This window comes from Eulemur rufifrons, chromosome 2, assembly GCF_041146395.1.
Source record: "Eulemur rufifrons isolate Redbay chromosome 2, OSU_ERuf_1, whole genome shotgun sequence".
Lineage (NCBI taxonomy): Eukaryota > Metazoa > Chordata > Mammalia > Primates > Lemuridae > Eulemur > Eulemur rufifrons.
Window position 1 is genome coordinate 85,517,349 of NC_090984.1, and position 23,710 is coordinate 85,541,058.

The 23,710-nt window shown below is 41.7% G+C and overlaps 1 protein-coding gene across 2 annotated transcripts in view; it reads left to right on the forward strand.

Annotated features, from left to right (window-relative positions):
* The window catches only part of LOC138380419 (MAPK-interacting and spindle-stabilizing protein-like), a 36,592-nt gene extending 13,083 nt beyond the window's left edge, over positions 1-23,509 (forward strand). Inside the window, exons 3-8 of one of the 2 annotated variants that reach the window (XM_069464969.1) lie at positions 13,570-13,591; positions 14,241-14,651; positions 16,362-16,487; positions 20,271-20,564; positions 20,909-20,951; positions 22,526-22,578. In XM_069464969.1, the coding sequence (XP_069321070.1) occupies positions 13,574-13,591; positions 14,241-14,651; positions 16,362-16,487; positions 20,271-20,564; positions 20,909-20,917 (858 nt within the window). In that variant the 5' untranslated portion in view covers positions 13,570-13,573 and the 3' untranslated portion in view covers positions 20,918-20,951; positions 22,526-22,578. Of the gene's footprint in view, positions 1-13,569; positions 13,592-14,240; positions 14,652-16,361; positions 16,488-20,270; positions 20,565-20,908; positions 20,952-22,525 lie in introns of both variants that reach the window. The other variant, XM_069464967.1, reaches the window with a different exon arrangement.
* The last annotated feature ends 201 nt before the right edge of the window (positions 23,510-23,710 follow it).

Here is a 23,710-nt window from a genome sequence, read left to right on the forward strand (position 1 = left end):
TATACACTAATCATAGCTACACAAATATAGACCAAGACTTGGATGACTGTAAAATTAAATGGTCTAGTAAAAGTAGGTAGATTTTGAGTAACTCTTGTTACATTGTTTATGCCATGAAAAGGTAAGAGTTTATAAATGCATATTTTAAAATAGTTTTGAAAACCATCTAAGACCTAAGATCAGAAATCCTCATTTCAATTTCTAATCTGATTCATAGACTTTCAAATGATCCTATTTGTAACTCTTTAGAATGTGTACTCCTTTAGTAAAAGAAAGAAGCTTTATATGACTTCTTCAGTTAATCAGAAAAAAAGGCTTTTTGGTCTTTTTGATTTAGCTAGCCACCTTTGTTTTCTGGAAGCAACCCATGTTATTAGTTTCTTAACTTTTTAGTGTATATTCTGGTCTTCCTACTTTCTTTCTTTTAAAATAAGAGACAGGGTCTTGCTCTGGCTTCCAGGTAGCTGAATATGTGGAGATTCCTGGAGGGTGTTGTGAGCTTCCCAAATAGCTAGGACTATGGGTACCCAGCACTACACCCAGCTAACTTTTAAAATTATTTTTCTGTAGAAACAGGGTCTCACTATGTTGCCCAGGCTACTCTTGAACTCCTGGCCTCAAGTGGACCTCCCACAGTGTTGGGATTATAGGTGATAGCCACCGTGCTTGGCTGCTCTTAAAAATATATATATATATACACACACACAGACACATATGTATATATGGTAGCATACTGTACATACTGTTAATTAAACAGTACATTTTTAAATTCTTTACATATTGTATGAAGAGGGTATTTGAGATAGAAAACCTAAAATCACAATGACTTAAGAAAGTATTTTCTTTGTCTTATGAAAGTTCAGATAGGTGGTCTATTGCTAGTATAGAACTCATGGTATTGTTCTTTTTCTCTTACTCTCTTTAAACTGAGGCATAAGAAGACAGTAAAGTGCACAGATATTAAGCATACGGTACAGTGAGTTTTGGCTGTTGTATGTGTCTGTATAACAAATGGTCAGGATAGAGGCCATGCAATCCACCCTCATCCCCCCGCCATCACATCTGTGATTGTCTGGGCTTTTTCTGCACTTACTGCTCTGTGTGTGTTGCCTATGTCCTCACTGACCCAGCTGGGTCTCCAGCTATTGCAGCGCATTCTGAGCCACGGAATGCAAGAAGGAGCAGAGGTTACACGTATCCTTTTTAAAGGGAGGTTTCTAGAAGCTGCCAGTTCACAGCACTTTGGATTATATTTCATTTGCTAGAATGTAGTGTTACAGTCACATCTGAATGCAAAGGGGGTTAGGAAATGTAGTTTCACTGTCTTTTTTCTATTACAAACAATGGTGCAGTGAATAACCTTATTCATATGTTCTTTTTGTGCGATAAATTCTTAGAAGTGGAACTCCTGGGTCAGAGTATTTGCAGAGATTTTTTCGCATCCTTGCTGCCACAGTTTTTATATTTGCTAATCTCATAGGGTAGTGCTTGATTTGCCTGATAGGACATTTGTGTAGAGAGAGAAAGTACTTCTATCTTAAGGTACCGACGATGCCTTGAAAACATGGATGACACAGTAGCTAATGTAATGCTACGTCAGGTGAAGCATGTTTTCATTGTATTTAGTCCAATCCTCAGGGGAGACTGATGGTTAAGGTTACAAGAGGAACCTTTCTACTCATAAATACTTCACAGTAAACTGACAGCAAGACAAGGGAGCAATGTGTTTTTCAGGAATTATCTTAAGTAAAAAGTAAGTTAGGGTATAAGGTTAATGTAGCATTAATATTTTTTGTTCTGTTTTCTCTCACATACATTCCTTAACATGTAGAAATGTGTTTTCAATTAATCTTAGAGTATCCTTTAACCTAATGGGGAAAAGAAAGTAATCAATACTGTTTTTTCGGGGGTGGAGGGGAAGGTCTCACTCTGTTGACTAGGCTGAAGTATAGTGGCATAATCATAGCTCACTGTAACCTTGAACTCCTGGAGTCAAGCAATCCTTCTGCTTCAGCCTCCTGAGTAGCTGGGACTACAGGCATGAGCTCCCACGCCTGGCTAATTTTTAAGGTTTTTGTAGAGACAGAGTTTTGCTGTGTTGCCCAGGCTGGTCTTGAACTCCTGGCCTTACAGGATCCTTCTACCTCAGCCTCCCAGAGTGCTGCAATTACAGGATGAGCCAACGTGCCCGGCTGTACTTTTGAAATTGTCATTTCTTTAGGTAAAGAAACTTAAGATCCAGATAGCTATGCTCTAAAGATAGAGATTTTGAGATACTTTCAGTACGGTATCATCCCCCTTATTTAGAGATCAAATTTGTGTAAATCTGCACTATTTTTTTAAAAAAAGCAGTGAAAGCTCAATAAGCCAAAGAGCAGGAAAAAAGTATTCCTTATACATATTAAGTAGGCTTTGTAGTCAACCTCAGGTCCTTTCCTGAGGTCTTTATGGCTTAGAATAGAAACTGGTGCCTGTCATGTTCTTTTCTGTGTCCTTAGCACTGAGGGTGTTAGCTAGTACATGGTTGTTGTCCACTAAACGTTTGCTGAATGAATGAATTTTTTTTTTTTTTTTTTTGTTAGCACAGATATTTTTGGGTGGGGGGAGAAGGATACATTGTTAAGAAACTAACAGCAATGGCTGACATTTTTGCTTATTTGTTAGGTAGTGGTGGTGGTGTTAATCAGCTAGGCCTATGCTTGCCTTAGGATTTCCATTGGCTGTGTCCTGTGCACACCTACCTTCTTCACCTCATTGGAATCTTTTCTCATATATCACCTTCTTAAGGAAGTATACTGAGCACCCTAGTTACAACTGCACCTTCTCTGCACTTCCAACGTCTCTCCCCAAGTCTGTTTTTTCCCCTTGGCAGTACCTTCTTGAAACATTCTATTTTAATATATAATTTACTTATGACTCAGATTTATTGTCTCACTACCAGAGTGTTAATTCCTTGAGGGTTTTGTCATTTGTTTACTCTATTCCATGCCTAAAAAATGCTGAGAAAACATTTGTTGTGTGAATGAAGATAGGAAAGAATGTAACATGAGAAATTTAGCTATGAAATAGTTTGTTTTAATTGTATTTAAAAGTGCTATTTCCATTATTTTAAAAATAATTGAAAAATTTAAAATAATTTAAAATTTTTGCTTTTGGAACCCATTGTGTTCCACGGTGGTACCAAGGCAAACAAACCTGTGCTAAGTTTAAGGACTGTATATTTGGTGGGTGGAAAAGGGACTGAATTTTGGCCTGCTCACATACATCATCTGTCTTCAAGCCTCTGGCATCTTTTTGGTGAAATTGTATCTTGTAGCTTTCAGTGGTGGTTTAGTTAATGGGAAAGAGAATACAGATGGTCCTTGATGTAAATCCTAATAGACCCATCATACGTTGAAAAATTGTAAGTTAAAAATGCATTTAATACCCCTAACTTACCCAACATCATAGCATAGCCTAGCCTACCTTAAACGTTCTCAGAACACTTACATTAGCCTACAGTTGGGCAAAATCTTCTAACACAGAGCCTATTTTATAATAAAGTATTGAATATCTTATATAATTTATTGGATACTGTACTAAACGTGAAAACAGATCAAAATTTGAAGTATGGTTTCTATTGAATGTTTGACTTTTGCACCCTGGTAAAGTTGCAAAATCTTAAGTTGAGCCATCGTAAGTCAGGGACCTTCTGTGATTAAAAAACACCTCACTGTAGGTTTGAGTATGTCCCACAGTGTGCAGATGGAACATGTCTTTCCTACTGAACGTAGCTTTCCACAAAGGGAGGTGTGACAATATTAATAGCAGGCTTGCTTTCTTTGTTAATGTGGACTAGGCCTTATGCTAAACACTTTATATATATTATCTTTACTTATTTTATAAAAGATGATTTTAATCTTTATAACAACTCTATGAGGTAAGTATTCTTGCCCCTTTTTTCTTGTGGAAAACTGAGTCTTACATATTAAGCACCTTGCCTAGCTCTGGTAAGTGTTGGAGCTGGAATTCAGACTGAGGCAGTCTGACCTACAGAGGAACTGGACTACACAACACACTTCCCTGGTGAAGAATGCTTAGAAGCAAAAAAGAAATTGGGAACAGCTTAGTGGAACACTAATGTCACAAAGACCTTTATGTTTTATTTGCTGTATGTAGCTCCCCATGACTTAACTAGGTTGAATGAGGCCACTGTGATGGAAGCAGTAATGTTATGTTAAAGTTAACCAATGCTAATTTAAATAAAGTAACTATATTTTCAATAAAGCCAGAGCTAGCTCCTAACTAGATCTTCTACTACTTAGACTTAGCTTAGTTCAGGAACGATTTAGCTTATCACAGGGGAAGAATTTGTATGGTCTTTGTTTATCTTCCCTAAAAATTAGATTTAGCAAGAGGGCAAAAGTTGTAACTGTCTAGCTGGATAGGAAGTATAATCTAGTGGCAGAGTAGAGAGGGGAGGACAGTGGATGGATTTTGCTATTCTAGACTTTTAAAAGAAAACTACCCATAATATATATAGAATTATACTAATGGAAACAGTCTTCCTCTGCCTACCATAGAAAATAATTTTTAATTTAAACTTTTGATTAGAATATACTGATTCTTAAATGCGAATTACTTTTTGAAACTTAATTAGCAATTTGTCTCTTTTTTCTTGTGATAGGGTATATTTTATTCTCCCTCCCATAAAAATATTTCTGTTCTGTTGTAAGGAGCCTCAGATTATACCTGGTTATCTCCAGTATCATCAATTAATTTTAATTTCAGTTTTAAAACAATGGTGGTTTAGGGGGATAAATTAGAATCTACAGTTACAGAAATTATGTGTAAGGATATATATTCATATGCTGAAGCCAGTAACGTGTTCTGTGTATGAGAGGGTGTAGGATCCTACTGTGTAGACAGCTAGTAGATTATTTTATATCAAAGTCTTAAAAGCAAGACATGAGGTACTTTTTTTGAGATCTGTTGAGACTGTTTTGTAGCTTGAGATGATTATTGGTGAGAAAGTCATTCCCTTCTAGAACTGTGATGAGAACAGCATATTTAAGTACTTTGCTTGGCACTTTCACCCAGTTTTAGTGGATGAAAATACTGGAAAAAGGTTTTTCTTGTACACCCTTCCCTCCACCCCCAAGTAGCCAGTAAAGCCTTCTTTCCCAAATGTATGTTATTGGTGGGGAAAAATTAAAAATACAGTGGTTCAGAAGCACTTGTGAAAGTGGTAGTCCCCTCGCCCCACCCCACCCCCCACCTCAGTTTTCTCTCTAGGGGAACCACTTCAGTTGTTTCTGTTTCTGATTCTTGTGGAGATAATCTCCCACATTAATATGCTTATACTTGAGTTTCTTTCTTCTTTTTCTTTTTTTTTTGAGACAGGGTCTTGCTCTGTTTCCTGGGGCTAGAGTGCAGTGGTGTCATCATAGCTCACTGTAACCGGAAACTCCTGGCCTCGATATCCTCCTGCCCTAGCCTCCCAAGCAGCTGGGACTACAGGCATGTGCCACAATGCTGGGCTACTTTTTCTGTTTTTTGTAGAGACAGAGGTCTTGCTCTTGCTCAGGGCAATCTCAAACTCTGGCCTCAAGCAATCCTCTTGCCTCAGGCTCCTAAGTAGCTGGGACTACATGTGTGAGCCACCACGCGGGGCTAATTTTTTGTTTCTATTTTTAGTTGACCGGCTAATTTTTTGTTTCTATTTTTAGTAGAGACAGGGGTCTCACTCTTGCTCAGACTGGTCTCGAACTCATGACCTCAAGAAATCGTGCTGCCTCAGCCTCCCTGTGTGCTAGATTACTGGCGTGAGCCACCGCACTGTCTCTCTTTCTTTCTTCCTCTCTTTCAACTTGAAATTTGTTTTCAATAAACCAGGCATTTTTTGCTCCGTGATTTCCCACAATCTACATTTTGCTGTTTTGTATCCCTCAGGTGTTGTTTCACATATTTCTCTGCCGCTTGTGTTTCCTGTAAATTTGTAGCTGGCTCTAGAGGATGTAGCAGGTTAGAATTGATTTGTTTTTTTTTTTTAATAATGGTTTTCCCTCCCATTAGGAGGCATGGAATGTCGTCTGGTTTTGTTTCAGTTTTATGATGTTAGCAGCTACTGATGATCAATGCCTAGCTATTAATTTAGTAATACTTGCAAAATGGTGAGATTTACTTCCTCTGTTCTTTCTATTTATTTTATTAAAACCTATTAGGAAATAAAATTTAGGGCATTTAATGGTGTTAAGTGTATTTTCTTTTGAATTAGTTATTCTCTCTGTGACATCATAGCAATGATTAATATACAACACCCGATTTGGTGTTGAGCTATGTAGTGTATTATATTGGAGAGTTGATCACTGCAGAATGACTTCAGTCCCCTTGTTCATCTAGTTAGGAGGTTGTCTTAAAGTGCTTATTGGAAGTTACTTTCTAGCTAGAAATCATAATTAGGGATTAGTGTGCACTCAAATTAGTGCATACTATGTTACTTGTATAATGTTATAAATAGATTTTTTAAAGTCTTAGCTGCTTCTGTTAAAGTTTTTAAAAACACATTCATGTGCTTAATTTTGTAAAAGTGCTTTTTAGGCTTGATTTGGTTTTGTGGGTTTTGGTTTTTTTTTTTTTGAGACAGAATCTCACTTTGTTGCCCAGGCTAGAGTGCCGTGGTGTCAGCCTAGCTCACAGCAACCTCAAACTCCTGGGCTCAAGCAATCCTTCTGCCTCAGCCTACCCAGTAGCTGGGACTACAGTCATGTGCCATCATGCCCGGTTAATTTTTTTCTATGTATTTTTAGTTGTCCAGCTAATTTCTTTCTATTTTTAGTAGAGACGGGGTCTCGCTTTTGTTCAGGCTGGTCTCGAACTCCTGAGCTCAAACAATCCACCCACCTCGGCCTCCCAGAGTGCTAGGATTACAGCCGTGAGCCACTGCGCCATATTTAATGACCCATATTTAATTTTTGAAGTTTCTCTTTACCAAAAATAAAATTTGAATGTTTCTAATGATGTCTACTTTTATTGCTAAGTTTATTTCAATTGATTGAAAAGGTTTAGATTTGGAAATGAACGAAAGGCTAAGGGATCAATGTGTATTTCTCAGGTTTGCCATGAGGGCAGAAATCCCTCTGATTTGTTCATGCTGAAGCCCTGGGGCCTAGCACAACTCATGACACATACAGGGAAGTTAAATATTTGATAAACAAATGGATTAGTTTTAAGTAAGGTATCAAACGTGAGCCATTCAAAATTGAACCCATAGCCCCAGTTCTGCTTCCTTTCATGCCTTGAGGCATAAGCTTGCTAAGGAGTAGCCCATCCACTCCTTTCCTCATTGCATAGTGTGGTAGGTGAGAGCGTGGGCTTTGGCTCTTGACTGCATGCTCATCCAGGTTCCATGATACACTTGCTGTGTGATCTTTGCAAGTTCCTTAACCTCACTGTGCTTTGGTTTCCTCATCTATAGTAGGAGATAAAGAGTATTCACTTGTTAGGATTTTGTGCATATTATAAGCTTAGAACAGTGCCTGGTATGTAGTAAACATCTTAAAGGTGTTGGGGCTATTATTCTAGAATAAAAACAAGGTATTCTATTATTATCACTTATGTGTACCTTTTATCGCTAACAGTACCTTGGTTTCTTTCCTTAAGCATAAAAAGAATTCTCCACATTAAACAAAACCCTTGCCTTAAAACTGGCACACTTGTCTTGCTGGTAGCAGTGAAAATTAGCCCTGTCCCTTTGCAGAGTGATTGGGCAAGATAGATCCAATCATAAAAACACTCGCATTCTGACTCAGGAATTCCATGTCTGGAAATCTTTTCTAAGGACATACCTTTAAATGTGTAGGAGACTGTATCTATGCAGATGTTACATTATAATGTCCGTGGTTAGAAGGAATGGTTAATAAACTCTTGTACTTACACATTGACAGGTGATGGGTTTGAAGACCATGTATAATAAGATGGAAAATACTTGTGATAGGAAGTACAGTATTGTATATGCATTATGATTACAACCATGTTAAGGAATACATACTCACGTTCAGGTATTTCCCTAGGATAGGACTTGTAAGGGCTCCTTTAATCCCCCCTCTTTCCCCCCAGAATCTGGATTTATGCAAAGCTGGTTCTAAAGGCTCAGATTTTACCCTGAAATTAGGTGTTCTGTAGACCTTGTTATAAGCTAGTATCTTTGATATATATGGCTTTAGGAATTCCAGGTTTAGTCAAATTTCGTGGAATGGGTTGGCTGTGGCTTTACAAAGATGAAGGTCACTCTGTGTACTCAAGGAATAGTTTTATATGAGGGATAAGCAAGTACGCAAACCCCAGAATGTACTTACCAGGTAACATTTACAGTTTGGGCTCCTTGGTGCCTAATGATTGATTTTTCTATAATGTAGATGTCTCATATTACCTCTTGGATACATACAGCCTGGTAGTGCTGTATTTAAATACCATTGTGAATTCTAAGATGGAAGCTGTGAGCAATGAGTTCTTGAAAACCATACGTGTGTTTCCAAAGCCCATTCTGTGTATTATTCAGTGTCTGTTAACAGACAGCAAAGGATTTTTCCATGGTGTACCTCCAACCACCCAACCCTCCTGAGGCAAAATTCAGAGGTTCCATGAAATGGCTTTAGAAAATATTCCTTAAAAAGGAAAAATGGGAGCCTGGGCAACAGAGCTAGACCCCATCTCTAAAACCTAAAAAATAAAAGCTGAGCTCTGTACTATGAGTTTGTAATCCCAGCTACTCAGGAGACTGAGGCAGGAGGATCTCTTGAGCCCGGGAGTTTGAGGCTGTTGTGAGCTATGATCATCCCCTGGCACTCCAGCCTGGGAGACAGAGCAGACCTTGTCTCTTGAAAAGAAAAAGAAAAAATCGGTGAACTCCCTCCCTGAGAGAGTCATTCCCCCAATATTTTGGAGCTTAGTTTGAGAAATACTATCTTTTCTGACCTGTATTTTTATTGTTATTGTTGTTTGTTTTTTAAGGCACTCTGTGGGAGTTAGGTGCGTTCTTTCTGTCAGTGTTCAGAGGCATATTGGGAGCGTGGGGGGCGGGGAGAGTCCTGTGCCTCTCCCTGTATTCACACCCTCCTGGTCTTGGCACTTTTTCCGGTTCAATAGCCATGGAAGCAGCTTTTACATACCTTTACGTTGGTGTGACATATGTGATATGGCATGTCTTTTTTATACATCATAGTTCTGTAAGTTTTTTGTGGCACTTAAAAATTTACCTAGTTTGAAAGAGAAAGCCATTTGAATAGATGCTGTCAGAGTAACTTTATTTGTGCCATAATTGAACCTAGGTGTTTGATATGCCGTCTTTCGTAGTGCGGAAAAGTATAGATCCAGGAGCCTCAGTTTTCTACCTAGCTGTAGTCTTAATTTTACCACTACCTACCTGTGGAGCTTTAAAAGTCATTTTAGTTCTCCTTCTTCATTTGCAAAAACAAGGATTTCATTATATATGGATTCAGTGCTTTGCTGAAGTTGCTACTCATTTGTATAATGTGCCGGTGAAGAAATCTATCATAAGATGGTCTCTGGAAGCTTTTAGAGTTTTTAAGAAGCAAATGGTGCATTTACTTACTGTGTACTTTTTTCCTCTGAAGATATAATGGGAAGGTTCTTTCATGTACTATTCTATTTTTATTTCTCTGATTTTTATAAGCAAAGAATGGCTCTTATGTTGGTAAATGACTTCTTTTTGGAATTAGTATTCCTGCCCTTAACTGAAACAGGGAAGAAACAGGAAATCCCTTATCTTCTAACCTGTTTTGATGGGCAAGGCTGAAGACTAACAAGTAAGAAAACAGGCACCTGAATCAATTGGCCTGAGGATATTTCTGTCTTGCAGACACTCAAGCCCAACATCTCTTAAACTGAACACCTCTGCCGCTCCTGCTCTAAATATGCTCAGCCACGTTTGTGATTCCTCCCTGGGAGGTATCACTCTTCACACAGTTGCTGAGCCCTAAGATGAGGACCCATCCTTGACTCCTCTCTCTCTTCCTCCATTTTTTAGTCACTAGTTAGAATCTTGTTTGTTTTTCTTACTATTTCACTTACTTGTCATCTCTCCATTCCTAGTGCCTTAGTTCAGACTCTATATTTCTCAACTACCTGAGTTTCCCCAAAGCATCATCTACTTTTGAACCTCCAAGGACTTCAAGGCTTAACTTAGAAAATCAGAGCTTCTCTGACCTGTTCCTACACCCTCAAGTCTGAGTGTGGTGCTGGTGGCCCTCTCTCCCCGCTTCATCCACACTTCTTCCCTCTGTCTTCTCCCACGCCGTCATCATCTCTCCCAGCACCCTGTACTATGCTTGCGACACGTATTTCATTCTGCTATCATTGCCTATTTTCTTTTCTGTCTCCGTAAGGGCAGCAACTATGTTTTTTTCATAATTGCATCAGTAATATCCAGCCCAGAGTGGTTAGTAAACTTATGATGATAAATGGGTGGAAGAAAATGCACATTTTTAGGGTAGAGGTTGGTAGGAAAAAAATTTGAGGCTGTTAAGTTAGTTTTGCCGTCCTGGCTGCCTTAAAAAATCTTACTGATATGATTTGACTTCCCTACCTGGTCTTGTGGTCATGGTTCTGTGAATAAGTCTTCCAAGTGTGAAGTATGATAGGGTAAAGCTGATAGGTTGGCTGAAGTGGGCTCCAGCACCTTGCACTGACAGAAGGTAGGCTTTCCTGCAGCTAACATCAGTGTAGCAGAGATGACTGGAACAGTTGTGCTAGGGATGCAGAGGAGGGCATAGTTTAGTGACCTGGTGATTGGATGTGGGAGTCAGGGAGGAGGAATCTAAGTGACTCAAGTTTCTGGCTTGATGGACTAGGTGGTTGAGGCTATCAACTAGTATTGTTGATTTTGAGATTCTTTTTGACATCCGGGTGACTATGTCCAGTAGGCAATGGATATGACATTTGGGGAGCACGCCTGTGGATAGATGGGAGAGTTAAAACTGCAAGAGATCACTTAGACATATACTTTCAGTGGAGCAGTGGTCTAGAAAAAGAACCTGGAAAGAACACTGATCTTTAAGGGCTGGGAAAGAAGAGAAGAGAGCTGGGAAGGCTGTGTCAAAGAAACTGAAGAGTTGGAGTTGAAGAGGTAATTAGCCATGAAAAGGCCATCAACTTTATTGTGCTTCAAGGAGAGAATAACAAGTAAGAAAATGGGTCTGTTTTTACCTCTTAGAATAGGTACTTGAGTATGAACTGTCTGCCTAGTTTTTGGTGAAGCATTACCGCCTTGCCCCTGTTAGTAGCCTATTAATAGTACCCCAGCCCAAATCCAGAGCCCCACTGACACTCTTACATTGATTGGATCTGACACATGACCTGTAAAGTCCCTTCAAACTCCAATCTAAAGTTAACAAGAGATTCTGGGCCCAATCCCAGAATTCTGATTCGGTGGACCCAGGGATCTTAACAGGGGCCCTTCTGAGAGTCTAAGATGTGTAGGTGCTAATAAACCTCCATTTTATTTCATTGCAAGCGAGCAGGACTTTATTATAGCAAACTCTCAAACTATAATTGTGATGCAGAGCATGGCAACCATGGAAACCTAGCTGGAGCTTTACCCATGCCTGTCTTTGTGTGGGGGGTTTGTTGGGGATGGGGAAAGTGCCACTACCTGGTGTGATCTGTTGGAGGTTTAAAGTTTTAATTTCATGGATTTTTGCAGCAGATGTCCCTGGTTCCCTGCATCATGTTCTCAGTCTACCACTGATTTCAACCAGAACTCAAGATTTTTGGTCCGGGCATGGTGGCTCATGTCTGTAATCCTAGCACTCTGGGAGGCCAAGGCAGGAGGATTGCTTGAGGTCAGGAGTTGGAGACCTGCCTGAGCAAGAGGAAGACCCTGTCTCTACTAAAAATAGACAAATTAGCCAGGTGTGGTGGTGCACACCTATAGTCCCAGCTACTTAGGAGGCTGAGGCAGGAGGATCACTCCAGCACAGAAGTTTGAGGTTGCTATGAGCTAGGCTAATGCTATGACACTCTAGCCCAGGCAACAGAGCAGAGCAAGACTCTGTCTGAAAAAAAAGAAAGAAAGAGGAGAAATGCTCTTTGGAGCATTTTGGATTTTCAGATTTAGGAATGCTTAACTAGGTATATGCCAATATACCAAAATCTAAAAAAAATTAAAAAAAAAATTGAGATCCAAAACACTTCTGGTCCCAAGTATTTCAAATAAGTGATGTTAAATCCATAGAAAATATCCAGTGTGTGTAAATGGAGCACAGAGTAAGTCCTAAGAGTAGCTCTGCCTGTTTGAGTTTTTACAAAATTTAATATTTTGCATTTTTGGAACCTATCAAGTAGTTGACATTTATTGGACCCCTTGGGGGCAATGCCATTGTTTAAAATGATTGAGTAAATGTCACAAGTGGGCAAATGAAGAAGAAAGAGATTCTGATTGTTTCAAGGTCCAGGTAATTTTGGCCATAGCACAGGTGATCCCGAGCGTAGGAAGAAGTCACCCTGGCTGCAGAAGCCAGAAGCTGCCCATCTCCCCTCACCACAGGAGCCCCTGCAGTAGCTGTAGAGCCTCTTGTGCTTTTGGAGACTTGGCACTGCAGAAGGAGCGAGAGAAAGCAGGATTGATGTCTCAAGACCACCCCTGTGGCACTGGGCAAGGCAAACCCCAAAATATCGTCTTCCATGTTGCCTGCCTTTTTTTTTTTTTTTTTTTAACCTTAGTTTCCAAAGATTTTATTTGGAATAAAGAGTATCTTAAAAAAAAAAAAAAAAAAAGCACTTCCAAATCTCACCTGTCCTTGAAAGCTTAGCTCCAACACCACCTTCCCTTCCCCTCTTAGAAGTAAGCTCTCCGGGTTTAAATTCCGTGGCACACAGTCTGTCTCACAGCATTGATGACTTGTTATTTCCATGAATGCCTGTCATCTGCCCTGCTGGACTGTGGGCCCTTTGACCGTACAGATCTATTTATCTGTACACCCAAACCGGAGCCCACAAAGTGCCTGGCCCAGAGAAGGCATAACTGTGTGTAAATGAAGGAATAAATAATGGAGCAAGAGCTGTGTCTGGAGGTCATTGCCTTTCCTATCTCAGTAGGGGTCAGTCAACACTGCTTTCCTTCAAAAACCCAGAGTGGGGCTGTTAGTGGGAACAGAGGGGAGGTGGGCAGTACGAACACACCGAACCCTTTGTAAGGGTGGCGGAACGAGTGCAGGAAGGCAGGTGAAGGAGAGCCAAAGGTAAACCGTGATCGTATTTGTTACCTAGGAAGGGGGCAGAACATCTTCCTCCTCCCACTTCTCCGTCATGCATTGAATGGCCTCTTACTCTCGGGATTCAGATCACAGGCTGGTGTGATCAAAGTGGAAATTATAGGTTAAATAGAGTTCAGTAACCTCGCTGGAAAGCATCCCCACCCCTTGGTGAGATGTTTTTATGGTTCCACACTATTGACTTAGGCATAATGCCTGTAGATTGACTAGAAGTGCCCAGTGAAATAGTGGTGATGCTCAGTTTAAGTGAAATCTTTCAGGACCAGATGATAACCCCTCTTTTTTTTTTCCCCCTCAGGAAAATGGCAGACAGTTTTTCGGTAAGTGTTTCATGTCTGTTTTCTTACCCTCATAGACATCACACATAGGTTGAAGGGTTGGAGGGTCTTGTTTTTACCACAACTTTCCCTTTCCCACTGCATAGCTCCCTTTGGCCTCACTTGTCCAATGAGGGCTTGTTAGCTGGAGCCTTGTGTTTTCAGCAGCAGATTTGAGAAGGAAGCCAGGCAGAGAGAGGCCTAGGACTTACCAACAGTAACCCTTTCATCAAAAGGCCCAGAACAGTAGAGAGTAGACTCTGCTGGCAGGAGCTAAGAAATCCTCTGAGCAGCAGGAAGGGACATGCAATCTGAGCATCTCGATGTTTGTGATTGTTTTTCCCATGTTGATTAGAAAGTATGTGCTGTAGGTAGAGGAGAGCTAACTCCTGACTTGAGCAAATTACAAAAATGCATCCCCCCAGTCTGAGATGATGGGAGGCAAGAATAAAGTGAAAAAGCATATGTAATCCCAACCTCTAATGTTAGTCTTTGAAACTCAAAACTATTAGCAGGTGGAATAAAGCTTACTGATATGAATTTCATATCTTTATCATACTCCTCTGCTTCTCAGAACATATATTTCTGTTTCCCTGAAAATTGTTTTTGTGAATGTTTTCTATCCTGTAATTGCTTATGTCTTTCTTTCCAGCTTCATGATGCATTATCTGGGTCTGGAAAGCCAAACCCTCAAGGATGGCCTGGCTCATGGGGGAACCCGCCTCCTGGGGCAGGGGGCTACCCAGGTGCCTCTTATCCTGGGGCCTACCCTGGGCAGGCACCTCTGGGGGCCTATCCTGTGCAGGCGCCTCCAGGGGCTTATCCTGGGCACGGGCCTCATCCTGGGCAGGGGCCTCATCCTGGGCAGGGGCCTCATCCTGGGCAGGGGCCTCCTGGTGCCTACCCTGGCCCTCCAGCACCTGGAGCTTATCCCGGACCACCTGCACTTGGAGCCTACCTGGGGCAACCAGGCGGGCCTGGCCCCTACCCACCTCCTGGACAGCCCAGTGCTCCTGGAGCCTACCCTGCTGCCGGCCCCTATGGCGCCCCTGCCAGACCACCGGTAAGATGGAATCATTTTATGTACTAAGTGTACAGAGGGCTTCAGGGAGACCCATAGCTTTAAAGCAGCCCCTTAGAGCCACTTCAAGGACCAGCCATGGGTGTATGTTGGGCCACTAGAAGAAAAATAAGTGTTTGTATTGAGTTTAGGGTGTGTGCTGTTAGTATAAAGATAAGGTAATGTATCTTTTGAAGGCATTGATAAAGCTGCCTTAATATAAATGAAGATTACAGTAATGGGGGAAAGTTTTGGTTATTCTAACACTTTGCTGAGTACATAACACGTGCCAACAGTATGCATCTACCTGGATTATCTCATTTAACACCACTACCGCTCTATAAGATACTGTTATTATTCTCATTTTCCACATGAGGAAATGGGACAATAGAGAAGTTTTTATGATTTGCTCAGAGTCATTGAGTGAACATGTGGAGGAACCAAAATAATCTGGTTTTCAAAAACCTTCTAAAGATAATTTGTGACCTAAAGATTGAATTTTCATGCAATTTAAAACACATTTTGGTAAGTGAATTCTAAATGTAAAACCTAACTCTGTGGGGGATTCAGACACATCTCAGTCCCAGATCCTTCCCTTTCAGATTTATAGACTAGTTGGGTCTTGGGAAATAGGGTTAAAAGACATGGAAAATTTGAGGAGTTTTGCAGGGCTTTTGTCTTGAAGGAATCTGTGGGCGTATTAGTTCACAGACCAGAAGTTGCTTAGCAACAAGGGACACAGTCCAAGAGATCAGGGGCGACCACAAAGCAGTGCCAATCTCAAGGCCTGCAAGCCATCGCCTGGAGCTTGTGCAAGGCAGAGCTCGGCACGGGGCCTAAGGTTAAGGGACTAATCAAAGGATGTCAGCCCAGAAGACACCTGCAGCTGCAACCATCATTAGCCTCAATGCTGTTCCTGTTTCACTCCTGACTACATGTCTCAGTTAATGAGGAACTAGATAAAGAAATACATGGTCTCTATGTTTCTGTTTATGCTTTACTGCTAATTGATAATTTTATCTTTCATTTATATACTCAGCCAGGTCTATTCCTAACTGAGGGCTAAAGAAGTTTATCTTGGAAAAATTTTATAACTGTTAGGCCGGGCGTGGTGGCTCACACTTGTAATCCTAGCACTCTGGGAGGCCGAGGCGGGTGGATTGTTTGAGCTCAGGAGTTCGAGACCAGCCTGAGCAAGAGCGAGACCCCGTCTCTACTAAAAATAGAAAGAAATTATATGGACAACTAAAATATATATATAGAAAAATTAGCTGGGCATGGTGGCACATGCATGTAGGCCCAGCTACTTGGGAGGCTGAAGCAGAAGGATTGCTTGAGCCCAGGAGTTTGAGGTTGCTGTGAGCTAGGCTGACCCCACGGCACTCTAGCCTGGGCAACAGAGTGAGACTCTGTTTCAAAAAAAAAAAAAATAACTGTTTGCTTATGTAGATATAATTAATTATGCCATCTCTTGAAACCTTTGCGGGGAGTCTTGAAACTTAAACAAATAATCCGTGTACATAAATCTATAACCACTAACAAGTAGTTGCTGTACTAATAAATGCTGATGTGGGATTTCACTCAGTGCCTCCTAGCTCACGGAATGCTGTAGGACCCTTCACTTCCCCATCACTTTTAAGCTACACTTTGTCTCTATTATTTCCAAATCTCTTGTGACAATCCTGCCTGGGACCCGTTTTGTTGGGCGAGTAGGTGACTTCCAGCAACTGGCGCAGCGAGCAGGGTCCTAAAGGCGGAAACGTCGACCAGAATGAGGGAGATTCCCGTACAGCATCTCAGGGACCTGGAGAAGGCCACGAGCCACCGTCTCCAGGAAGGGTGAGTTCATCTCTGGGGATTTCCCTCCGTCAGGGTGACAAATGGGGCAGAATCAGTCCAAGTTTACTGAGTACATTGAATTGTTGCAGGCTCTGTTACAGAATTCTGGGGTGGTTGCCAAGCAGAAAACTTTCGAGGAACTATTTCATTTAGTTTCCAAACACTGCTATTGGTTTCCCCCTCTAGGTATGCTTAAGCCATGGCAGTGGCGGCGGGTCGTCTAAGTGCTGCCCTGTGCACACCATAGAGGGGAGAGGGTCCCTCTTTCTGTGTGGCAACTTGGCTCCTTAATTACTCAGGCTCTGCAACCATTCCAATGGGACTCGGACTCTGATAGTGAGACGGCTCACTCCTGTCCTAAAATAAAGACAGTGACAGATCCGGAGCCTGGCTTTCATACAGAAGAGGAGATTATGTACCATCTTCCGAAGGAATCAGGCAAGGATGAGAAAAAGCCGCTAAATTTGGCTAGTGGTCCTCAATATGGATCCATGGAGAGAATGAAGGAGAGGAAACATTCTGAAGATGCCTTTCCACTTCCCCCTCCCTTTGCTCCTTATGAGACTGAAAAAAGGGACAGAGCATCAGATAGAGACTTCCCTCCCTCCAACTGTGGAGCTTACCAGCACTGCTTTGTTATGCTGAGTTTTCCGTGAAACATTATCCTCCCCTATTATAAAAGGCTTTAAACAGGCAGCATTCAGGGAGGTATAAGAGAAGCACAGTTAAAAGGAGACCTGGAAACTTATCTTTTCCTGGTTACTATAGTACAGCCAGATTCGGATTCTGATGATCAAGGCGGGGCAGCGTGGGTACCTTGAAGCCCACGCTATGTTCATGATCATATTCCATTTAAAACGCTCAAAGAACTGAAGCAACCCTCTGTCTCATATGGTACCAACTCTCCTTACACGAAGGGCTTGCTTTAGGAATTGGCTCAAGTGGAACGATATTGCTTGGGATTGGGAAATGCTTGCTCGAACAGTTTTCTCTCCATCTGAATTTCTTCAGTTCACCGCCTGGTGGGCTGACAAAGCTTGTCAGCAAGCGTGGCTGAACCACTCCCAAGATGCGCCAACACGTATTTCGGCGACACAAATTACGGGACAAGGAAAATGGTTTTGCATAGGCGCTCAGTTAAAATATGATGATCAGGCCTTTGCTCAAGTCCGACAATGCTGTCTTAGAGCGTGGAAGAAGATAACCCCACCTGGACAAACTGTGCCTTCTTGTGTAAATGTTAAACAAACTGCTAATGAACCTTATGTGGATTTTATTACTAGATTGCAGGATATTGTACAAAAAATGGTCAGTCCTCCTAATTTAGGAAACATGCTGTTACATATGCTGGCTTTTGATAACATGAATTCTGAGCCTCAGCAGCTTTTGCGCCCTTTAAAGTCCGGTAACCTCCTTTAGAAGAATATATAAAAGCCTGTTGGGACATCGGGTCAGACACCTATAAAATGCAACTGTTGGCTATCCAGGGGCTCCGGAGGACAGAAAACAGCCTCTGAATGTTTTCATTGTGGCTGAAAAGGTCATTTGAAAAAAGATTGTAAGCAACCCCCCCCCCCCCCCGAATAACTAATAATGGTCAGCTGGCCGGTCCTGCTCCTGGAGTGTGTTTTTGCTGTGTTAAAGGATATCATTGGACTAACGAGTGCCATTCTAAATTTCATGCTGACGGCCACCCCCTTATGGACCAGGGAAACGGGGCATGGGTCCCTGGTCAGCAGGGAGTTGAGGGGAAGAAAAACAATACGGGAAACAGTCTTGTCCAACAGTTCCTGACCTGGCAGCCACAGACTCAGGAAAACAATGTGGCGAAGGACAGCCCCGGCCAGCAGCTCCAACAGTTTAGAACCTGGACTCCCCAAAAGTAAAGGTTGCTGACTTGTCACCTGCCAGAAGTGGGAGCGCGGCCTTAGATCTGCCCTCCCTAGATACTGGTCTTCTAGTGCCATCTGCTGGCATACGTAAAGTACCTACACCTGTATGTGGTCCAGTTCCTCCAGCCACGGTGGGGTTATTCATTGGCCGGAGTTCTCTTACTATGAAAGGAATTTCAGTGCCTTGGGTGTAATTGATTCAGACTATTCAGGGGAGATTTTAGTCATGATGAGTTCCAGTTCCAATTATCCTATCCAGGCTAGAGATCGTGTTGTACAACTTCTATTATTACCTTTTATGCAAATTGGAAAATCTAATGTTCAAAGACAAGGAGGGTTTGGGAGTACTGGAACTAAAATATATTGGCAAACTTTTATTAATGATCAGAGACCTCAACTAGAGATCAAACTAAATGGCAAATCTTTTGTTGGACTTGTAGATACTGGGGCTGATGTTACAATTATTTCTAAAGGCTTTTGGCCAACCACTTGGCCTTTACACAAGGTCCCCACGTACTTACTGGAATTGGAACTATGACTAATATATTTGAAAGTCAACAAATTTTAAGTTGTGTTGTCCCTGATAAACGAACAGCCACCCTAAAACCTTACGTGGCTGATACAGCTGTCAATCTGTGGGGGAGAGATTTGTTGCAACAATGGGGAGCTTACGTCAGTATACCCACTCTATATGCTCCCGCTAAACCAATGATGCTTGATAGGAATTATAATGCTTGTTTTGGTTTGGGTAAGGAAGGCCAAAGGGCTAAGACTTCCTTGGTGCCCAAAGAGCAGCAGCAGAGGTCAAGCCAGTTATTTGGGTCCTTTAACTAAAGTGTGGACCACACCTTATAATTCAGCACAAAAAGTGGAACTGCAAGGTATTACTCAGCTTTTACAAGATGTTCCTTCACCTTAAATATTGTTTGTGACTCACGATATATTGTAAATGCAGTTCTATCTAACCTTAGAAACAGTCAGTATTACAGAAACTGATGAAGTTTCCCAGCTGTTTCAGCAACTTCAGTCGATTATACGGAATCATCAGTTTCTACTTTTTATTACTCATATTAGATCTCCTACTAATTTTCCAGGCCCATTGGTGGCTGGCAATGACAAAATAGATCAGTTACTTGTTGGATATGTTCAAGAAGCAACTCAATTTCATCAATTAACTCATATCAATAGTAAAGGTTTCATTAAAAAATTTCACATAAGAAATAATCAAGCCAAGCATATTGTTTCTCACTGTCCCACTTGCCAAACAATTAATCAGCCTAGTCTTCCTGTGGGGGTTAATCCCCGAGGCCTCTCACCAAATGAATTATGGCAAATGGATGTTACACACATTCTTGAATTCTGCAAGTTAGGTGTTGTACGTGTTACAATAGATACTTATTCTGGTCCCATTATGGCTACTCCATTCCCTGGAGAAACTGTTCAACATGTACTTTCACACTTATATTCCTGTTTTACAAATATGGGAGTCTCAACCGCCATCAAAACCAAGAACGGCCCTGCTTATAGTGCTCACTGTTTTGCAACCTTTTGCACTAAATGGACTATCAAACACATTACTGGCATTCCTTATAATCCTCAAGGACAAGGCATTAGAGAATGTACTCTTGAAAACTTAAAATATATGTTATTAAAACAAAAAAGGGGAGGAATATGGTCCCCCACAGATGGAATAAATCAGCTTTATTTACTCTAAATTTTCTGAATATTCCTAAAGAAGACAATTTAACAGCAGCAGGGAAATATTGGAATGGGAGTCGACAACCAGACTCTTTTCCTCACCAGCCCATCTGGTAGAAAGCTGATATAGAAAATAAATGGAGAGAAGGGTGGGCAGAGGTGTGGGGTCAAGGTTATACTTGTGTTTTGACAGATGACAGACAAACGACATGGATCCCCCGCAGAAGAATCAAACCCAGAGTGGAAACCTGAGGGGAAAAAGCAGAAGACGCCACCCTCTACATCTGAAGCCCTGACCAAGGATTCTCAAAGGAAGAAACCAAAGTACAAGAAACTCCGATCCAAGAACACACAACAGTCGGAACCCATAACATGGGGCCAGCTGAAGAAGACCTATGAAGAAGCAGACAAGATACTGGATCAGACATCTGTGCCTAAAACGTCTGCAAACCTTTTTCTTGCTATGATCAGCGCAGTGAGCATGGCGGTAGGTGTATCTGGCAATCAGACCTATCACTATTGGGCCTATTTTCCTAACCCACCTTTAAATGATATTGTTAACTGGGCTGACGCTCCTTTTTTAGTATTCGTTAATGATTCCTGTTGGCTATTGGGACCCTATGACTATTGTGGTCCAATGGAACCTGACGAGGTAGGCACTAAAATGAATAGATATGACATTGGAACAGAGGGCCCTCCCATATGTATTGGTAAAGGTATTTATTGTTTAAAACCTGCTACCCGAACCTGTCTGGTCACCAGCAAATCAACCAGCGATAAGAGTAAGGCCTGGTTATTCCTCCTGACTGCCTCTTCTTTTTCTTCTTTTAGACATTCTAAAATCACACCCACAGATGTACCCACTTATGAACAGGTAATAATTACTGTCTCTAAAACCTGGATACATGTGGGAAAATTGTAGAGCCCATGTGGGGCGCATTCTTACCAGATCACCATTTTACGGTTACGTACTTGATTGGAGCCCTTATGGGCATCCTGCTTCCTCTCGCAATCTTAAAAAATTTTACTGGAGGGCCGGGCGCGGTGGCTCACGCCTGTAATCCTAGCACTCTGGGAGGCCGAGGCGGGTGGATCGCTCGAGGTCAGGAGTTCGAGACCAGCCTGAGCAAGAGTGAGACCCCGTCTCTACTAAAAATAGAAAGACATTATATGGACAACTAAAATATATATATACAAAAAATTAGCCGGGCATGGTGGCGCATACCTGTAGTCCCAGCTACTCGGGAGGCTGAGGCAGGAGGATCGCTTAAGCCCAGGAGTTTGAGGTTGCTGTGAGCTAGACTGATGCCACGGCACTCACTCTAGCCTGGGCAACAGAGTGAGACTCTGTCTCAAAAAAAAAAAAAAAAAAAAAAAAAAAAAAATTTTACTGGAATAAAACTGCCACCTCAATGTCTGTAAAAGACACTGGATTTCAAAGTCATTTTAGATGGCTCATTGATGATATGAGCCCTCCGGCCCCTCACATTTTCAATGGCCCTATTCATGATCAATTGTGGAAACTCTCAGCCGCTTTGCACCCTGTACAGGCCCGGGTTAGCACACACATATTGGATACAAACAGTTAGTCGAGAGTGGACTTTCTATTTGAACTCTACTCATTATATCCAAGCTTGTGTTAAACTGCCTTACTTATTCATGATTGGGCCTGCCGAGTATAATGAACCTTCCTTCCTTGTGACCCGTAACAACTGTCCTTATTATACCTGTATTGACAATTCCATAAAGTTTAATCCTTACACAGAAACACCTTATATTCTCACAGCCAGAAGGGTGCTGTGGTTACCTATAAAAATGAATAGAGTCTGGCACAAAACCCCAGCAATGTTCCTTTTAGACAAACTACTTAACCACATTCTTAAATGTACTAAAGGATTTATAGGTCTCCTAATAGCAGTTATTTTGGGAATAATTGCTGTGACCGCCTCTGCAGCCACAGCAGGGGTGGCTTTCCATCAAACTGCAAACTACTGAATTTATTCAGAATTGGCATCATGAAGCAAATCAATTATGGTCCACCCAAAATCAAATTGATAACAAATTGGCTACTCAGGTGGCCAACTTACAAGAAGCGGTCACCTTACTGGGAGACCAGGTTATAAGCCTACAAAAACAAATTAGACTCTGTTGTGATTGGAATATCACTCAATTTTGTGTTACACCTCGCATATGTAATCAGACTCGGTTTTCTTGGGAAAACATTAAAAAACACCTACTTAAGGAAATCTGAAGAAATTGGAAATTCACAACAGGAAATATTAAGTACCTTCAGTCACAAAGTTGACCTACGCTCTGAGGCTGACATTATTAACAGTATTTCATCTGGAATGGAGTCAGCCCACCCACTTTCTCCTCCTAAGATCTATAGGCGTTCCGCTGTAGGAACTTTAGTAATTATTTTAATCATTTGCTTGTGCTTACTTATAGTCTAGAAAAAGCTCTGAAGAAGATGACACTCCGGAGAACAATGCCTCGCAGTGATGGCTATGGAACTTCGTCAGCTTGCTTCTAAAAAGAAAGAAGGAGATGTTGGGAAATAGGGTTAAGAGACATGGAAAGTTTCAGGAGTTTTGCATGACTTTTGTCTTGAAGGAATCTGTGGGCGTATTACTTCACAGACCAGAAGCTGCTTAGCAACAAGGGAGATAGTCCACCCATCAGGGATGACTGCAAGGCAGCACCTGGAGCTTGTGCAAGGCAGAGTTCGGCATAGGGCCCAAGGCTAAGAAACTGATTGAAAAATGCCAGCCCAGCAGACAACCTGCAGCCGGAACTATCAAAAACTTCAAGACTATTCCTGCTTCACTCCTGAGCATATGTCTCACTATTTAGAGAAATAGATTAGATTAGTATGCAGGCTCAGTGTTCCTGCTTTATGCATTTTTATCTTTAACTTGTATGCTCAGCTAGGTCTATTCTTAACTTAGGGCTTAAAATGTTTGTCTTAGAAAAATTTTGTAACCGTTTACTTTTGTAGACAGAATTAGGTAAGGTTCCATTGAAACCCTTGGGGAGTCTTGAAACCTACACGAATGATCCGTACACATAATTCTATGACCAAGGACAACTGCTGCCTGTAACAATAAATACTGATGTGAGACTTCACTTAGTGCCTCCTGGCTCACGGGAATGCTGGAGGACCCCTGAGGTCACCAACACTGTAAACTATACTTGTCTCTGTCTCTATTATTTCCAAATCGCTTGCCACAATCCTGCCTGGGATCTGTCTTGCTGGGAGTATGGTGATTTACCGGCAACTGGTGCAGCGAGCAGGGTCCTAAAGGCAGAAGGCTTCAGTGGAGTGAAGGAGATTCCTATAAAGTGTCGAAGAGACCCGGAGAAGCCTTCCAGCCGTGGTGCCCAGGAAGGGTGAGTTCAGCTCCGGGGATTTTTCAGTCAGGATAACACATGGGGCAGAATCCGTCTAAATTCACTGAGTACACTGAATTGTTGCAGACTCTGTTACAGAGTTCTGGGGCGGTTGCCAAGCAGAAAACTTTCCAGGGTCTATTTCATTTAATTTCCAAATACTGTTATTGGTTTCCCCCTCCAGGTACGCTCAGACTGCGGCAATGGAGGCTGGCCGTCAGAGCACTGTGGCACGCGTTCCAC